We start from the raw sequence: 16,358 nt of genomic DNA, 5'->3' as shown, positions 1-16,358 counted from the left end.
ATAAGTCAAATCTAATGCCCATGTTGTGAATGGCTTCTGTTCATACAAGGATTTGTACATTGCTAGACATGACTGCCTTATTGACCTGATCACCCAGCGAGGTGAGACGTCTCGCCAACAGCACACATGCAGAAACATTCTAGTGTAAAGGGAAGCTGGTTTGATGTTCATGTGTTTTCCTGTGTGCCAAATACGCCAGATATTGTTGTTGTGGGGGGAGGTAAGGAAGAGGTGCTCATTTTGGAAGTGGTCTGCTCATTTTACGGCTACATGGAGCAGGCCTTTGCCGAGAAGCTGCGGAAGTAATCCGCCTCTCGCGGCACTCTTGGACAGCCTCGGGTGGAGGTACAAGAAGGCGGTGCTGATATTTGGCAGTCTTGGCCACGTACACAGGCCTGCAGTGCGTGGTCTCCAGATGGTGGGCCTGACAAGAACTAGGGCAAAGCAATTGGCTATGTACTACTCTGTTTCAGTTGCCGTGGGCAGCCGAGCTGTTTGGAGAAGGATTGGCTTCCTGTACCTTTTCAGTGCCATGAATACAGGGACCTTTGAAATGTTTGGATCCTTTGTTTTGTAGTGGATTCAAATAAAGTATTTCAAATTGGTGTGTGAGTGAATGTACGCTCAGCAGAGCTTGTCGTCCATACTGAAGAGCATTTATTTTGACTGAAAGATGAAGACCCTTCGGAGAAAGGCATTATCACTGTGGAAACCGAAAGCGTGATCAATTACATATGACAGATGGGTGAGCTTCACTCCCTTCAGCTCCCTTCACTTGCGCTGCCTTTCAAATCTGATTAAACTCCAATTCTAAACATAATGAAATAACGTATGTAAATGATGACTCAGATTGGAGGGTAAGTGAATAGAGGTCTCAGGTGGTGACTAGTGGGGTCTGTGTGGCTGGGAGACGATGGTTATTCATACAAAGTGATTAGAGGCTGGCCATGTGGGGGCTGTGTTAATGTGGCCCTAATTCACTAACGCCAGGCCTGGTGAGCACAGCATCCCCAGCCAATCACAAAGCTCAAAGCACACAGCACAGAACACGCAGCCTTGGCATTGTGAGTAGAACATATTAAATTGATAAAACATCTGCACAATCCACAATCCACCATGAGACAGATAAAACAACATGAGTGATGAGGAAGTCCTAAATAATGTCATCCTAAAGCCCTATGATCTGATTCCCGGTCAGAAATCATATTGAGTGTCTGATGGGGTGTAGACAGTAAGGAGGGGTTTACTCTGCATGTTGACTGTGATTAATGCTGTAAGTGGATTACGTTAGTATCTCCCGCAATCCTGGACCTGGATGTTCCCTACCATCTGTGTCACCTCGGCTGTTATACCATCCATGTGTTTCCTACCTCTGTGTATCCATCTGATGGGGTTACGGTTGAATAGCAGTAGTAGAACAGGCAGCAATGTAGAGACTAGTGGCTGAGCTACTGAGGGGAGCAGAGTGACTGCTGCCAGAGAGGCTGGGAGTTTCCACCCGCTGCCTGAGGGCCAGAGTTTGTGAGCTCATTTTTCACAGAAGAGGGCTGTCAGAACTTGAATCACCATAGTTTATGTGACACATGTCCAGCTCCTAAGCATGTTGCTGTGTAAGTTATGGGAGTTATAAGGAAAGCAGCCACACATGACGTTTTAAGAAAGAACGGTAACAAAAAGATGATAATGCACCAACACACTCACTCACATCCATTCAACCACACATATATATAAAAAAGCACACGTAGCTAAATAAAAGGTGTAAATTCTTACTTCTGGACACTTGCACCAGCTCTGCTACATTAAAAACTCCTGATGTCACAAAGCTTTCCTGAAACTCAGGAGCATCTGGAAAACACAGAGATGAGTCACCATGGAGAGTTCTGTGACATAACACAACAAACATTACAGTAACTTCTCACTTTCAAGAGACATCACAAGACAAAGACACAACACACGGCAGAGTATCAGCAAGCCAGTAAAGCACATGCCCATAATGTTTGAGCCTAACAGCAGCTTGGAATGTATTGGATTCCAAATATTACAGTGAAAGGTATTGCGTGTGCTAGATGAATAACGAGCTCAGTGCTTCTGTCACTGTCTGGCAGTGTGTAAATGTGAATGAATATGAATATGAGTATGAATATGTCATTGTGTGTTTGGTATTTGGATGTGTGTGCGAGTTGATGGGGCCCCTTACCCATGGTGGCAGCTCGGCTATCCTCCTGATCTGACCCAATACCTGTGCGTGGGCTACTGCTCTGCTCTGACTCTGAAGAGAGGGAAGGAAAGGAAGAGAGAGGGGGAGAAAAAGAGAAACAGGGGGTGGGGGGTGGGGGGGGGGATATATAAGTCTAAACCCAACATAATTGGTTTCAGTTTCTACCATGTAAAAGGCTCATTTGAGGGTGATTAAGTAGTTAGAAACAGTCTACAAAAATGAACACATTTAGTGAGGAATAATGGGACAAATATCAAATAAGTACTATATTGATGTAAACGTTTATAGATAGTGCTAAAGCTATTATAACCAGTGTGGTTTCAGAAAAATAAATTGGCCTGCCACAAAAATGTGAAACATGATGAATATCGCTCATTATAAAACTGCCTTGTTTGGCAAGTCTAAATAGATTCTCAATGTTTTTATTTATTTAACTAGGCAAGTCAGTTAAGAACAAATTCTTATTTACAAAGACAGCCTAGGGACAGCGGGTTAACTGCAAAACAACAGATTTGTACCTTGTCAACTCAGGGATTTGATCTTCCAACCTTTCGGTTACTAGTCCAACGCTCTGACCACTAGGCTACCTGCAGCCTCAACAATTATGCACTGCCGTATGGGACTCCAAATCACGGCCGCTTGTGATACAGCCTGGAATCGAACCAGGGTGTCTGTAGTGGTGCCTCAAGCACTGAGATGCTGTGTCTTAGACCGCAGCGCCACTCGGCAGGCTAATCTTTGTGTTCTGCCTAAATGTACACTCAATAAAGCAACACAACAATGGCAAGGCCACACAATCCAATACAATCTACTTTTATATCTGCTTAACCTGGCAAACGCAGATAATACAAGCTAAATAGAGTGCAGTACAAACCAGAATGGGGATTCTTAGTGCGAAATCACAGCATACTAGATTTACCACAACGAGTCAAAGGGAACAGCGGTAGACATGTAAAAGTAAATAAATAGGGCCCTCCTCTATCAGATGGGCATGATTCCACTAGCGGATCAAAGCCACACACATTCCACAAGTTGGAGTTTAGAGTCTGTGGAGAGAGCGCCTCGTTGTAGTCTTCACACCGACTCCCCCATCAGTAGAACGAGCACCCAGCTTCCTCTGGACTTCCCTCTGCACTGGACGAGTGAGCCAGACACCCTACTGCGATGTGTGACAACCACAGCAGACGGCACCAACACACAGGTCGCAGTGACTGTCTCCTCCATGAAGCTCTGTAGTGAATGGCATTATTTCTACCTTATCCCCCCCTCTTTATACGTTCTTCCACAGCCACTTCGATGGCGCTCAAGCTTATAATCACTATCATGGGGCGATGTGCTAAAGAATTGGCAGGCAGCATTCAAACTGATTGAGGAGTATGGTCGAACCTCTGGGCTGTGGTTTGTTCTGTGGCTAATCTACTATAGTAGAAAGACAACGAAAAAAAACTGCAAAAAAGAAACATAAACAAAAACAGCCATCTTGATTCAGACATACCCTGCCAATGAAACTTCTCCAATTGTTTCTCTCCTCTGCTATCTTTAATACTCAAAACACTCTTGCCAAAAGCTACAGCGGATTCTAGGCAGGCCACCCTCAGACAAAATCCCTGGCACAAAGAGCAAAATGAAGAGCAAGAGAAGGCGAGAGAGACTGGCACACACACACACAAAGACACGTAAATGCCCCCAAAGACATTGCTAGGGAAAACAAATACATAGTTAATGCATTTTCTTTATCATATTTTTGAAAAGATATATGGGTTTGTAAGGGTGTTTGGGGGTGATGCCATGATGATGCAATAAAACGTGGCCGAAAAACAAGAGACCATCCATTTTCTCTCCGAAAGTAGTTGACTGCCATTTTGTTAACTGTTAACATTGTGTCTTTATGTTTTCAAGTCATATCGTTTTGATGGTTTTATCACTCCAGGATTGTAAGAGTTAATGAACAAATCACCAACACCTCTGAGATACCATTCAAATGTGAGAAATTCATAAATGTCAGATAGGATAATAAATGACCATTGCAGCTGTTCCCTCGTGAGCTTCAACAGGGTTCAATGAGGGCAAAATGGATCTACTTGTCCCCAAACTTGTTATTTAAAAAAAAAAAAGATCAAGATAAACACTTTGAAAATGTGTTATTACGCACTTTCAGAATTGAACTATATCTCTCCTCTCTTTCTCTCTCTATCCTCGCCCTCATATTCCCAACCTCATCGTTACACATGTATTATTAATATATATATATGTTGTGGCACTTGTTGTTGCTATTTTCTTTCCAAGTAAGTTATTTCTCTGGCCAGGGTTCGGTAAACTAAACATACATTTTGGCAGACATTTCATGTGCAGAGGACTTTAGTGTTGGCAGCCATTTTAGATTGCTCTTTCTCCCATCTCTCTTTCACTCACTCACTCTCTCCCTCCCCCTCTCTTTCTCTCTCTCGCCCAGAGAAAGAACACATAAAGTACAACTAACCCTGTTGAAGAGTGCCAGCATGCTCCTGTGCCAAATCACCCCTTCAGAGGAAAGACGAAAAGAGAGAGACAGAGCAGTGCCACTTAATTGTTGTTGGCAGACAGAGAGAAAGAGAGAACGAGAGGAAGAAAGAGAGAAATAGAGAGGGGGAGAGAGATGCACAGAGAGAGGGTTTTGAGAGAGAAATACATTTTTGCTATGCAAGTGACTTAACCAGAAACTCATTTTAGCTGAGTTACTCTGCAATCAGTATGTCACAGTTAAATTACAACACCGAACAGACAGCATTACAAGCACAGGGAAGCTTCCCTCATCAGTCCAACCAGGGGACACATGCTTGTCTGAAGTAAACTACCAGAGATGTGGTCCAAGCAACTCGTAACTGAGAGATTCTTGTAACACAACCCTTCGTACAGTATATATTTTCCCATAACAGGAAAACCACAAGGCTGGTGAATTTGAATTTCTACAATGCACCCGGTATTTGGTTTCATTTTGATCTCATGACATTATTGTAAATACAGTGGCTGGGCTGGCTAAAGCCAACACTGCCGGCTGAAGTGGCCAGAGGAAGCTAAGCTAGGGATTTTGAGGCAAGGCTATCCATTCACATTTCCCATGGTGCCTGGGCAGATTTGGAGAGACAATCTTTGGCTTCTCCCAAACCCACTACCCATCAGTCACTAGGTGAGAGGAGCTGTTTCTCCAGCAGGAACGAGAACCGAAGCTATGATGATGTGACAGTGGAACAACATAAGTCAAAACACGGAAACAATTATGACCTGTCTGTTCCCTTATCACTTCATATGAATCATATGCATTTCATATGAATCACAGACATGCCTTACTGGAGCAATTAGGAAAAATAACTTCATGAACACCACCCACCCACTATGAGGCTTTAATATGGAGCGATAACACACTAATTCATTACGATAATCAAGCTTCTGGTATAGAGATGGCTACCTTGTATCGATCAAACCGATTGTCTACTTTAAAATCTCTAATGGAATAGAACAGTCAATTCAAATCCAATGTGTAACTGATAGCCTCTCTAGTGTGTAACAAGCTAATCACAGTAATGTTCTTTCTAGCACAATTGAGCGTGCTGCAGCAAAGCTCATCTAGGCTCTACTGATGTACTGTGAGACCACTGTGGGAAGGCACCCCCTTCAGTATAGGATAGAACTTATATCCCTCATATTCAATTCTCAACCACAGTACCGTACACATTCCCCAAAACATGAATATCTACAGCTTACTTATTGTTGTAGTATGTTCAGGCATATCGTATGATTTACTAGTTTGGAGTAATATGGGAAAATGCAGATAAATAAAATGATATCTAGTGCTTGTGCCATGATATAACACCAGAGGCTCCCTCTTGTAATCTTTCTCAGCAGTCTGTCTCCGTGTTTCTCTGTGGAAAGACTGTTCAGTTCACTGCAGCTGAGGTCAGAGAACAAACCAATCAATGGAGTTCTGCCCCAGCAACAGAGCTACCGAGCTCACCCCTCTCCCTTCATTTGACCTCTCCATCTCTCTCCGTCTCTCCCTTCATTTGACCTCTCCATCTCTCTCCGTCTCTCCCTTCATTTGACCTCTCCATCTCTCTCCGTCTCTCCCTTCATTTGACCTCTCCATCTCTCTCCGCCTCTCCCTTCATTTGACCTCTCCATCTCTCTCCGTCTCTCCCTTCATTTGATCTCTCCATCTCTCTCCGTCTCTCCCTTCATTTGACCTCTCCATCTCTCTCCGTCTCTCCCTTCATTTGACCTCTCCATCTCTCTCCGTCTCTCCCTTCATTTGACCTCTCCATCTCTCTCCGCCTCTCCCTTCATTTGACCTCTCCATCTCTCTCCGTCTCTCCCTTCATTTGACCTCTCCATCTCTCTCCGTCTCTCCCTTCATTTGACCTCTCCATCTCTCTCCGCCTCTCCCTTCATTTGACCTCTCCATCTCTCTCCGCCTCTCCCTTCATTTGACCTCTCCATCTCTCTCTGTCTCTCCCTTCAACAGCCCCAATCAATTTCACATCTTCAATTAACATTTCAAACCACAACAAGAACAAAGCCAACGCAGAGATATTACAGCAAACAAAAACTTTGATAGCCTCTTTCCCTGTCTGTTCCATTTCTTTCCCCGTCTGTTCCATTGTCTTTCCCCGTCTGTTCCATTTCTTTCCCTGTCTGTTCCATTTCTTTCCCTGTCTGTTCCATTTCTTTCCCTGTCTGTTCCATTTCTTTCCCTGTCTGTTCCATTTCTTTCCCTGTCTGTTCCATTTCTTTCCCTGTCTGTTCCATTTCTTTCCCTGTCTGTTCCATTTCTTTCCCTGTCTGTTCCATTTCTTTCCCCGTCTGTTCCATTTCTTTCCCTGTTCCATTTCTTTCCCGTCTGTTCCATTTCTTTCCATTTCTTTCCCTGTCTGTTCCATTTCTTTTTCTGTTCCCTTTGTCTGTTCCATTTCTTTCCCTATCTGTTCCATTTCTTTCCCTGTCTGTTCCATTTCTTTCCTATCTGTTCCATTTCTTTCCCTGTCTGTTCCATTTCTTTCCCTGCCTGTTCCATTTATTTCCCTGCCTGTTCCATTTCTTTCCCCGTATGTTCCATTTCTTTCCCTGCCTGTTCCATTTCTTTCCCTGCCTGTTCCATTTCTTTCCCTGCCTGTTCCATTTCTTTCCCCGTCTGTTCCATTTCTTTCCCTGCCTGTTCCATTTCTTTCCCTGCCTGTTCCATTTCTTTCCCCGTCTGTTCCATTTCTTTCCCAGCCTGTTCCATTTCTTTCCCTGCCTGTTCCATTTCTTTCCCTGTCTGTTCCATGTCTTTCCCTGTCTGTTCCATTTCTTTCCCTATCTGTTCCATTTCATTCCCTGTCTGTTCCATTTCATTCCCTGTCTGTTCCATTTCTTTCCCCGTCTGTTCCATTTCTTTCCCCGTCTGTTCCATTTCTTTCCCTATCTTTTCCATGTCTTTCCCTGTCTGTTCCATTTCATTCCCTGTCTGTTCCATTTCATTCCCTGTCTGTTCCATTTCTTTCCCCGTCTGTTCCATTTCTTTCCCTATCTGTTCCATGTCTTTCCCTGTCTGTTCCATGTCTTTCCCTATCTGTTCCATTTCATTCCCTGTCTGTTCCATTTCTTTCCCTATCTGTTCCATGTCTTTCCCTGTCTGTTCCATTTCATTCCCTGTCTGTTCCATTTCATTCCCTGTCTGTTCCATTTCTTTCCCCGTCTGTTCCATTTCTTTCCCTATCTGTTCCATGTCTTTCCCTATCTGTTCCATGTCTTTCCCTGTCTGTTCCATGTCTTTCCCTATCTGTTCCATGTCTTTCCCTGTCTGTTCCATGTCTTTCCCTATCTGTTCCATTTCATTCCCTGTCTGTTCCATGTCTTTCCCTATCTGTTCCATTTCATTCCCTGTCTGTTCCATTTCATTCCCTGTCTGTTCCATTTCTTTCCCTATCTGTTCCATGTCCTTCCCTGTCTGTTCCATGTCTTTCCCTATCTGTTCCATTTCATTCCCTGTCTGTTCCATTTCATTCCCTGTCTGTTCCATGACTTTCCCTATCTGTTCCATGTCTTTCCCTGTCTGTTCCATTTCTTTCCCTGTCTGTTCCATGTCTTTCCCTGTCTGTTCCATATCTTTCCCTATATGTTCCATTTCATTCCCTGTCTGTTCCATGTCTTTCCTATCTGTTCCATGTCTTTCCCTGTCTGTTCCATGTCTTTCCCTATCTGTTCCATGTCTTTCCCTGTCTGTTCCATGTCTTTCCCTATCTGTTCCATGTCTTTCCCTATCTGTTCCATGTCTTTCCCTATCTGTTCCATTTCTTTCCTCCTCTTGCTTGCACTTCTTCTCCCTCTCTTCTTCCCCCCTCCATTTCAGCCCATGCAGACAGTCTGAATCTGCATGGGCAGCCCCAGCAGCCCTCCCCACCCACAAACTCCCTGGTTAACATTTAGAATGGGAGACACCAAATAGAAGAGGACTGGCCTGCTGGACCAGAATCCACATAGAAACCAATTCTATGGAAAACGTTTATTGGCCAAATGGTCTAACCATGGTGTTGTTAAACTAATCCGAATTTATTCAGAATAAGGTGCAGAGGCTAATTTATATTCAAAATAGCTAACCTCTCTTGCAAACAAAGCAACTGCTGACTGCACTGGCTTGGCTGGTAGATGGCTGCTTTAATCCTGCTTGTACTATATATTTCAAGGTAGATTTTCCTACAGTTTTAGCCTAAAGCTGGGTTGTTGCTGAAACATACACAGTGAGGGTCACTCGCTCTGATTACACAAGTGAATGTCTTTGCAGAATTATAGAACCCTCAGTCAGCTTGGAGAGCATTCTCCTTTTAATTCATTCAGAAAAAAATGCTGAGCATGAGAGAATCAGGCGCTGCAGTACTGACTTTAATTTGACGCAGCCATCCTTTTATGTGCTGGAGCACTGAAGTGTTCTATATGGAGTCTGAGAGAGAGAGAGAGAGAGAGAGAGAGAGAGAGAGAGAGAGAGAGAGAGAGAGAGAGGCTACGCTGAGGAGAACTGAAGTGTTCTATATGGAGTCTGAGAGAGAGAGAGATAGAGAGAGAGAGAGAGAGAGAGAGAGAGAGAGAGAGAGGCTACGCTGAGGAGAACTGAGCAGAGGAGAGCCCTAAGTCACCTCTGTCAAACACACCGCACAGCTCTCAACCTGATAAACAGCACCAGCCCACCGTAAAACAGACAGAAGAACATACAGGGAGAAGAAAAAGTGAGACGCAAGCACAGAGAAGGATGAAAGGGAGAGAGAATGTGATGACAGCTACAAAGTCAAGTAGGGTAGAGGTCAGGTTGCCGTCAAATAGTGTCACGATACCAAAAAAGACAACTAAAATGAATGGGCAAAGTCAGGCAGCTGAAAAATATGTCAACGGTAAAGAGGCACACTACGCAGCTGCAAAGAGCCAAACTTCCAGCCCCGCTGCTGGCAGACTGAGATTCCAGGAAAGGACTTGGTTACAGTGGAGATCAGGAAGTCAGGCATTGGTGTGAAAACGGTGGGCTCTGATAATTGGACCAGCTGACCTTTCCTTGCAGTAGAGTGCAGCTTCCTGTGGTAGTGGGTCTTTAAGGAGTGGGGGCGGCATGACAGTAATAACACATCAGGCATTTTTCTCAATCAGGAGAGGAATAGCTCCCAGCTGGGGGAAGGATACCCACTCAGATACAGAGGACACAGTGTCTGCATGTGGGTATGCACGCACACACGCACACACTGCTCATGCAGGGTAAAACAAAAACACACACACACTGCTCATGCTGCAGCACACAGTATGACCAAAGACAGTAAGGAACACAAAACGCTGACTCTGCCATGATTTGCAGTCAAATGAACGACCCCTCTCTGAGTTCCCTCTTGGTACTCGTTACCACATAGGAAGTCAAACGAGAAACACTGGAAGAGATATGTTGTAAGAGGCAGAAAGTGATCATTGAACTTCTAGAGTGAAAGAAGCCATGGACTCTCCCGACTACAATTAGTGCTGTCGGCGTGAGTCGTGCCACGGGAGGTCAGGGGATTTTTATTCCAACAGGGAAAGCTATTAAACAACTATAGTGACTCGTCCTGGGCATTAATAGCTCCAGAGAAGGCCTCGCTTGTGTTGTGCGTAAAGAATTATAAAACGTTATTTTTCTTGCTTTTCCACAAACCACAATGTAAAAAACCAGATGCGAACGCTGTGTTCTTTTCAAGTTATTTTTGGAAGGATTTCATAGACATATTAAAATATATATTTATATGTAAGGTTTTAAACCACCCACCATCCCTTTTGGATCGGCTATAAAGATTTCTCCCTGCAATTTGAGCGCAACATGTCATTTGCGTGGACACGTGGATCGGTGTGCACACACAACCTCGCACATGAAATAATGAATGATAAAAGACACGCACATCTTTACAATGAACCACAATCTGAATGTCTCACATCATTTTCTTTCCATCCTATGAGAGTCTCTGGTATGTGGCTAAAGTAGGAGAACAGCATGATGGGGGCTTTCAGACAAGCCTTTTTTCCCCATAGTTCATGTATTTAACCCTTTATTTCACCAATCTGATTTGGTCACCTGATAACATACAGATAACATTCATTTGGTCACCTGATAACATACAGATAACATTCATTTGTCACCTGATAACATTAATTTGATCACTCTTTTGTTGCTGAGAATATTCATGCACAGCAGAAAATGTACATTTTGTAGTGTATTTGTAGTGCCTGTTTGTGTTGGAGACAGCACCAGGAGTCTTCCCACCACCAGGACTCTAAATAGAAAGGAATTACCACCATGCAGGCAGGCTGTCCTTCACACTCCCTCTGTCTTCCATTCACAGCAGATTCCATTTCAAATAAGCTTTTCTGGCTTGGCAACAATAGAGTATATCTATAGCATCATTTCACTGTGGTGAGAAGCCACCGGATAGCTCGCTGACCCCTTTCTCTACACCCTCTGTCTCTAGTTTTAAGTGGACATTACTGGAATGACAATAACGTGAGCCAGACAGCTGAATTGATGGCAAACAATAACATATATCAGACCACAATGCTACGCTCTAGGAACAACTTCATGGACAGACCCCCCAAGGATGTTAATGTCCCACTTCACTGCTATCTGTTTGCCCAGCTAATATTTTACACAGAGGGCCAATGCCTTGTTATTCTGTGTGGTCAATAATCACTTCTCACATACTGTTCACCAAGCCAGTTAGTTATACTAGTATAATATATCATTACCATTTAAAAAAAACTTTCCCAAGTAGCCCTGGCCTGGGTGTGTGTCCATCTGTAACCACAGGGGGCAGTGTGGAGGTCAGTAGTCTCATGGGGCTCTGATGCAGAATTCACTACTGATACAGCATGCTTTGGCTTAGATGACCCAGCCACAACCACGACTATAGTACGGTGAGTGTAGAAATGTACAGCTGTCACATACACACAGGATGAGTCTGATGAGTGTTTCTGCAAACCAGCAATGGATCTTAGGCTAAACTGCATCGACTGTAATACATTCAATTAAAGCACTAGTGTAATCAGCAATGACTGTATATATGAATGGACAAAGCCATTGATCGTATGACACCATTCACTTCCTGGTTACTCAGGAAGTGAAGTTGCAGGCTAGCTCAGTGCTGCCCCCTTTCATTGAGTAACTCAAGTTAAAAGGCCGACCGGGATACTGTAGGCTGCCATTAGCAACTAAATTATCCTTATAAAGTCTTCTGTGTACAATTTGAAAAATAATCAGTTCAAGGACATACATCTGGTCGATTAAAAGCAATTATTGGTACCATGATTGTCTTCTAAACAAATTTCTATTCACATGAAGAATGACCACGAAAACGGCTATTTTCCCATTCATTTTAATGGGGATGCTGTTTTCTGCTAACAAGCCTGTCAAATTTGAACTTCCATGGCTTCAATGAGAAGGTGCAGTTTTTCACCCCTGGTAATCAGTCACTACAGGACATTTAATTGGCAGATGCAGATGCTGTCATCCATCCTATTGGTGCCGCATTGAAGTGAGCCAATGAAGTCAGGGAGGCTGATGAGAGCCAGACATAGGTGGTCTGACACTCTGGAATCTTTACGCCACATGTTAGGGGTGAGCCAGCAGCGACCAGAAAGAAAAAGGGAGGTCGTTAAACGACCAGAGTGGTTTTTGTAAGATTGTTTGTGTTCTTTTGACGAGCACCAATTTGTGAGCTGTCAAAGTGCAGTCTGGGAACAAAGAGGAGAGAGACAGAGACAGAGAGATTTCTGTAGGTCTCATGTTTAGTATAGATACAGATTCTGCTCAGTCTAATATGCTGTTGAAGATACTTCTTCAAACTGGAACATTTGCTGAAAGTACTGCCTTGGAAGTGAAGCTTCACTTAACATTCTCTCTGTTCACACCACTAATCTCAGCACTCCTATCAAACTTGCAGCGTGTGCCACAAGTGTCGAGAGAGAGAGCAGAGGATCAACACAGGAGGTCATCTGAGGCAACCCTCCTCCCACAGATAGCTGGGTGTCTGCCTGGTGCCTGCCTGGGTGATATGATGTGTTGTATGGATGGATGGCAGCTCCAGTTGATGGACTGTGGCTTGGCACTGGTGCCTAAAGGCTTAACCTCAACTACAAGGCAAAATGAATCCCTCTGGAGGGAAAATTGTCTTGTGAAAAGGGGATATGAGAGGGCTGGGGTCTGGAACTGGGACTGACTCATATCTTGGGTATGGTGGATATAGACTTTGAGAGGTAGACCTACTGAGCACATTATAGCTAAATAATTCAGCAAAAAGCACATAAGTCTGGATTGAATCAATTCAATAAAGCGGTGGGGGAATGGGGTGACCGAGTATATTTCATAGAAATACTGTATGACGCACTCTCAAAGCCGTGGCTTCGCGATTCTTAGATACCACCCTAAGACATGAGTTACACGACGACAGTTATCTAGCTACCTTTCCCCCTGAAGTAGTGTTCCCACCCCCTGACGTAGTGTTCCCACCCCTGACGTAGTGTTCCCACCCCCTGACGTAGTGTTCCCACCCCTGACATAGTGTTCCCACCCCTGACGTAGTGTTCCCACCCCCTGACGTAGTGTTCCCACCCCTGACGTAGTGTTCCCACCCCTGACGTAGTGTTCCACCCCCTGACGTAGTGTTCCCACCCCTGACGTAGTGTTCCCACCCCTGACGTAGTGTTCCACCCCCTGACGTAGTGTTCCCACCCCTGACGTAGTGTTCCCACCCCTGACGTAGTGTTCCACCCCCTGAAGTAGTGTTCCCACCCCTGACGTAGTGTTCCCACCCCTGACGTAGTGTTCCCACCCCTGACGTAGTGTTCCACCCCCTGAAGTAGTGTTCCCACCCCTGAAGTAATGTTCCACCCCTGACGTAGTGTTCCACCCCTGACGTAGTGTTCCACCCCCTGAAGTAGTGTTCCACCCCTGACGTAGTGTTCCACCCCTGAAGTAATGTTCCACCCCTGACGTAGTGTTCTACCCCTGACGTAGTGTTCCACCCCTGACGTAGTGTTCCACCCCTGAAGTAGTGTTCCACCCCTGACGTAGTGTTCCACCCCTGACGTAGTGTTCCACCCCCTGAAGTAGTGTTCCCACCCCTGACGTAGTGTTCCCACCCCTGACGTAGTGTTCCACCCCTGAAGTAATGTTCCACCCCTGACGTAGTGTTCCCACCCCTGACGTAGTGTTCTACCCCCTGAAGTAATGTTCCCACCCCTGACGTAGTGTTCCCACCCCTGACGTAGTGTTCCCACCCCTGAAGTAGTGTTCCACCCCTGACGTAGTGTTCCCACCCCTGACGTAGTGTTCCACCCCTGACGTAGTGTTCCCACCCCTGACGTAGTGTTCCACCCCTGACGTAGTGTTCTACCCCCTGAAGTAATGTTCCCACCCCTGAAGTAGTGTTCCCACCCCTGACGTAGTGTTCCCACCCCTGACGTAGTGTTCTACCCCCTGAAGTAATGTTCCACCCCTGACGTAGTGTTCCCACCCCTGACGTAGTGTTCTACCCCCTGAAGTAATGTTCCCACCCCTGACGTAGTGTTCCCACCCCTGACGTAGTGTTCCCACCCCTGAAGTAGTGTTCCACCCCTGACGTAGTGTTCCACCCCTGACGTAGTGTTCCACCCCTGACGTAGTGTTCCCACCCCTGACGTAGTGTTCCACCCCTGACGTAGTGTTCTACCCCCTGAAGTAATGTTCCCACCCCTGAAGTAGTGTTCCCACCCCTGACGTAGTGTTCCCACCCCTGACGTAGTGTTCTACCCCCTGAAGTAATGTTCCCACCCCTGACGTAGTGTTCCCACCCCTGACGTAGTGTTCCCACCCCTGAAGTAGTGTTCCACCCCTGACGTAGTGTTCCCACCCCTGACGTAGTGTTCCACCCCTGACGTAGTGTTCCCACCCCTGACGTAGTGTTCCACCCCTGACGTAGTGTTCTACCCCCTGAAGTAATGTTCCCACCCCTGAAGTAGTGTTCCCACCCCTGACGTAGTGTTCCCACCCCTGACGTAGTGTTCCACCCCTGACGTAGTGTTCTACCCCCTGAAGTAATGTTCCCACCCCTGAAGTAGTGTTCCCACCCCTGACGTAGATTTCTTCCCGGGCCAGGACCTCCTTACTAAACAATTTCATGGGCCTAATCATAGTACTACATATAGAATCCCTATTGATTCAATAGGATCTCTGTGGGCCTAATCATAGTACTACATATAGAATCCCTATTGATTCAATAGGATCTCTGTGAGCCTAATCATAGTACTACATATAGAATCCCTATTGATTCAATAGGATCTCTGTGGGCCTAATCATAGTACTACACATTCTGCCTCGGCAAAATGTCAGTGTTCTCGTCAAACCACATCACATTTTGGAGTTATACCACCTGTTTTCATGCCTCTGACATGCGGTAATGATAAATACTAGTGTAACAGACCACCGTTTTCTTGACATTTTGTTTTAATTATTGTGACAGGCTCATGTTTTACGGTTACGGCATACCCCCATTATTTATTCTGCCGGGACGCTGTACCATACTGCTCTACTTTCACCTCACAGCTCCCCAGTTTAGAGGGAGGGAGGGTTGATTATCTGCAGTGCCAGAAGCCTGTCCTGGGACTCTGCGCCGCCTGATTACACTGAGGAGACGTTGGGCCTGTTGACCATATCAGATTTAGTGGAATTAGGGGAAGCATCACTGCCATGAACATTGTCACTATCACCAATCTACACCCTACAGTTAACTACCCTAACCTAGTTAGAGTCACCAAGATAATACAGGGGGTTGTTGTTGCTGAAACCCTACTCTGATGAAGACTGTAGAGATGGAATGAAATAACAGAGGGTTGTCATTCCTTTTGCATGGAAATGATAAAAACAACACATCAATCTAGACTGAGTCTCCTTCCATCTGTATGGGATTTTTAAAAAACATGCGATAGACCGTTATGGTTCTAATCAAAATGAGGGTGGAATCAATCACAAATGCAATCCACGAGGAAGGAGTTAGAGAGAGTCACTTTAAGAAGAGTTGAAAGGCTTTCTGTGTTGACATGCTGTTCTCTCCATATATCACTGACTGGTGTGTTATTGTAACTTTCATATCAGACTCTGAACTAAGATTCACCCTCTCTGGCATAACGGTTGTTTCAAAAATATGATATGGTACTGCGCCATAATGGCTACTGACAGAGAGAGAGAGAGAGAGAGAGAGAGAGAGAGAGAGAGAGAGAGAGAGAGGGAGGGAGGGAGGGAGGGAAAAGGGGACGGAGGAGAGATTGAGGGTGTGACGTAGCACTTGTCCTGAAATGCCCTTTCTTCATTACGTGACTGTTATTCCCCTCCCCCAACTCTCTCTCTCCCCACCCTTCTCTTATTTTTCTCTCTCACTTTCCCTCCCTGTACAGTTTTATTGTATGATTTGTGCAACAATGCAGCAATGTGGCAAACATTTGCATTAACGTCAAGCCATCTGGACTCGTCATTAGAAAGGGAGCTATATCTACTCTCTCTCTCTGTCTCTCTCACTCTCTCTCTCTCCTCTGTAATCGAGTCTGTTGGTTTTCTGGGCTATATCTACTCTCTCTCTCTCTGTCTCTCTCTCTCTCT

General features: G+C 45.1%; 1 protein-coding gene across 7 annotated transcripts in view; it reads right to left on the bottom strand.

Moving 5' to 3' along the window:
- Positions 1 to 16,358, bottom strand: part of LOC115144966 (nuclear factor 1 C-type-like) — a 136,381-nt gene that overhangs the window by 40,097 nt on the left and 79,926 nt on the right. For 6 of the 7 annotated variants that reach the window (XM_029686143.2, XM_029686147.2, XM_029686141.2 and 3 more), the window contains exons 3-4: positions 2,198 to 2,269; positions 1,771 to 1,845 (exon numbers count right to left, since the gene is read on the bottom strand). The exons of the other annotated variant lie outside the window; for it this stretch is intronic. In XM_029686143.2, coding sequence (XP_029542003.1) covers positions 1,771 to 1,845; positions 2,198 to 2,269 — 147 coding nt within the window. The remainder of the gene's footprint in view (positions 1 to 1,770; positions 1,846 to 2,197; positions 2,270 to 16,358) is intronic. 7 annotated transcript variants of the gene reach the window in all.

The sequence above is a fragment of the Oncorhynchus nerka genome, linkage group LG17 (assembly GCF_034236695.1).
Source record: "Oncorhynchus nerka isolate Pitt River linkage group LG17, Oner_Uvic_2.0, whole genome shotgun sequence".
NCBI lineage: Eukaryota > Metazoa > Chordata > Actinopteri > Salmoniformes > Salmonidae > Oncorhynchus > Oncorhynchus nerka.
This window is presented reverse-complemented; position numbering and strand designations above follow the sequence as displayed.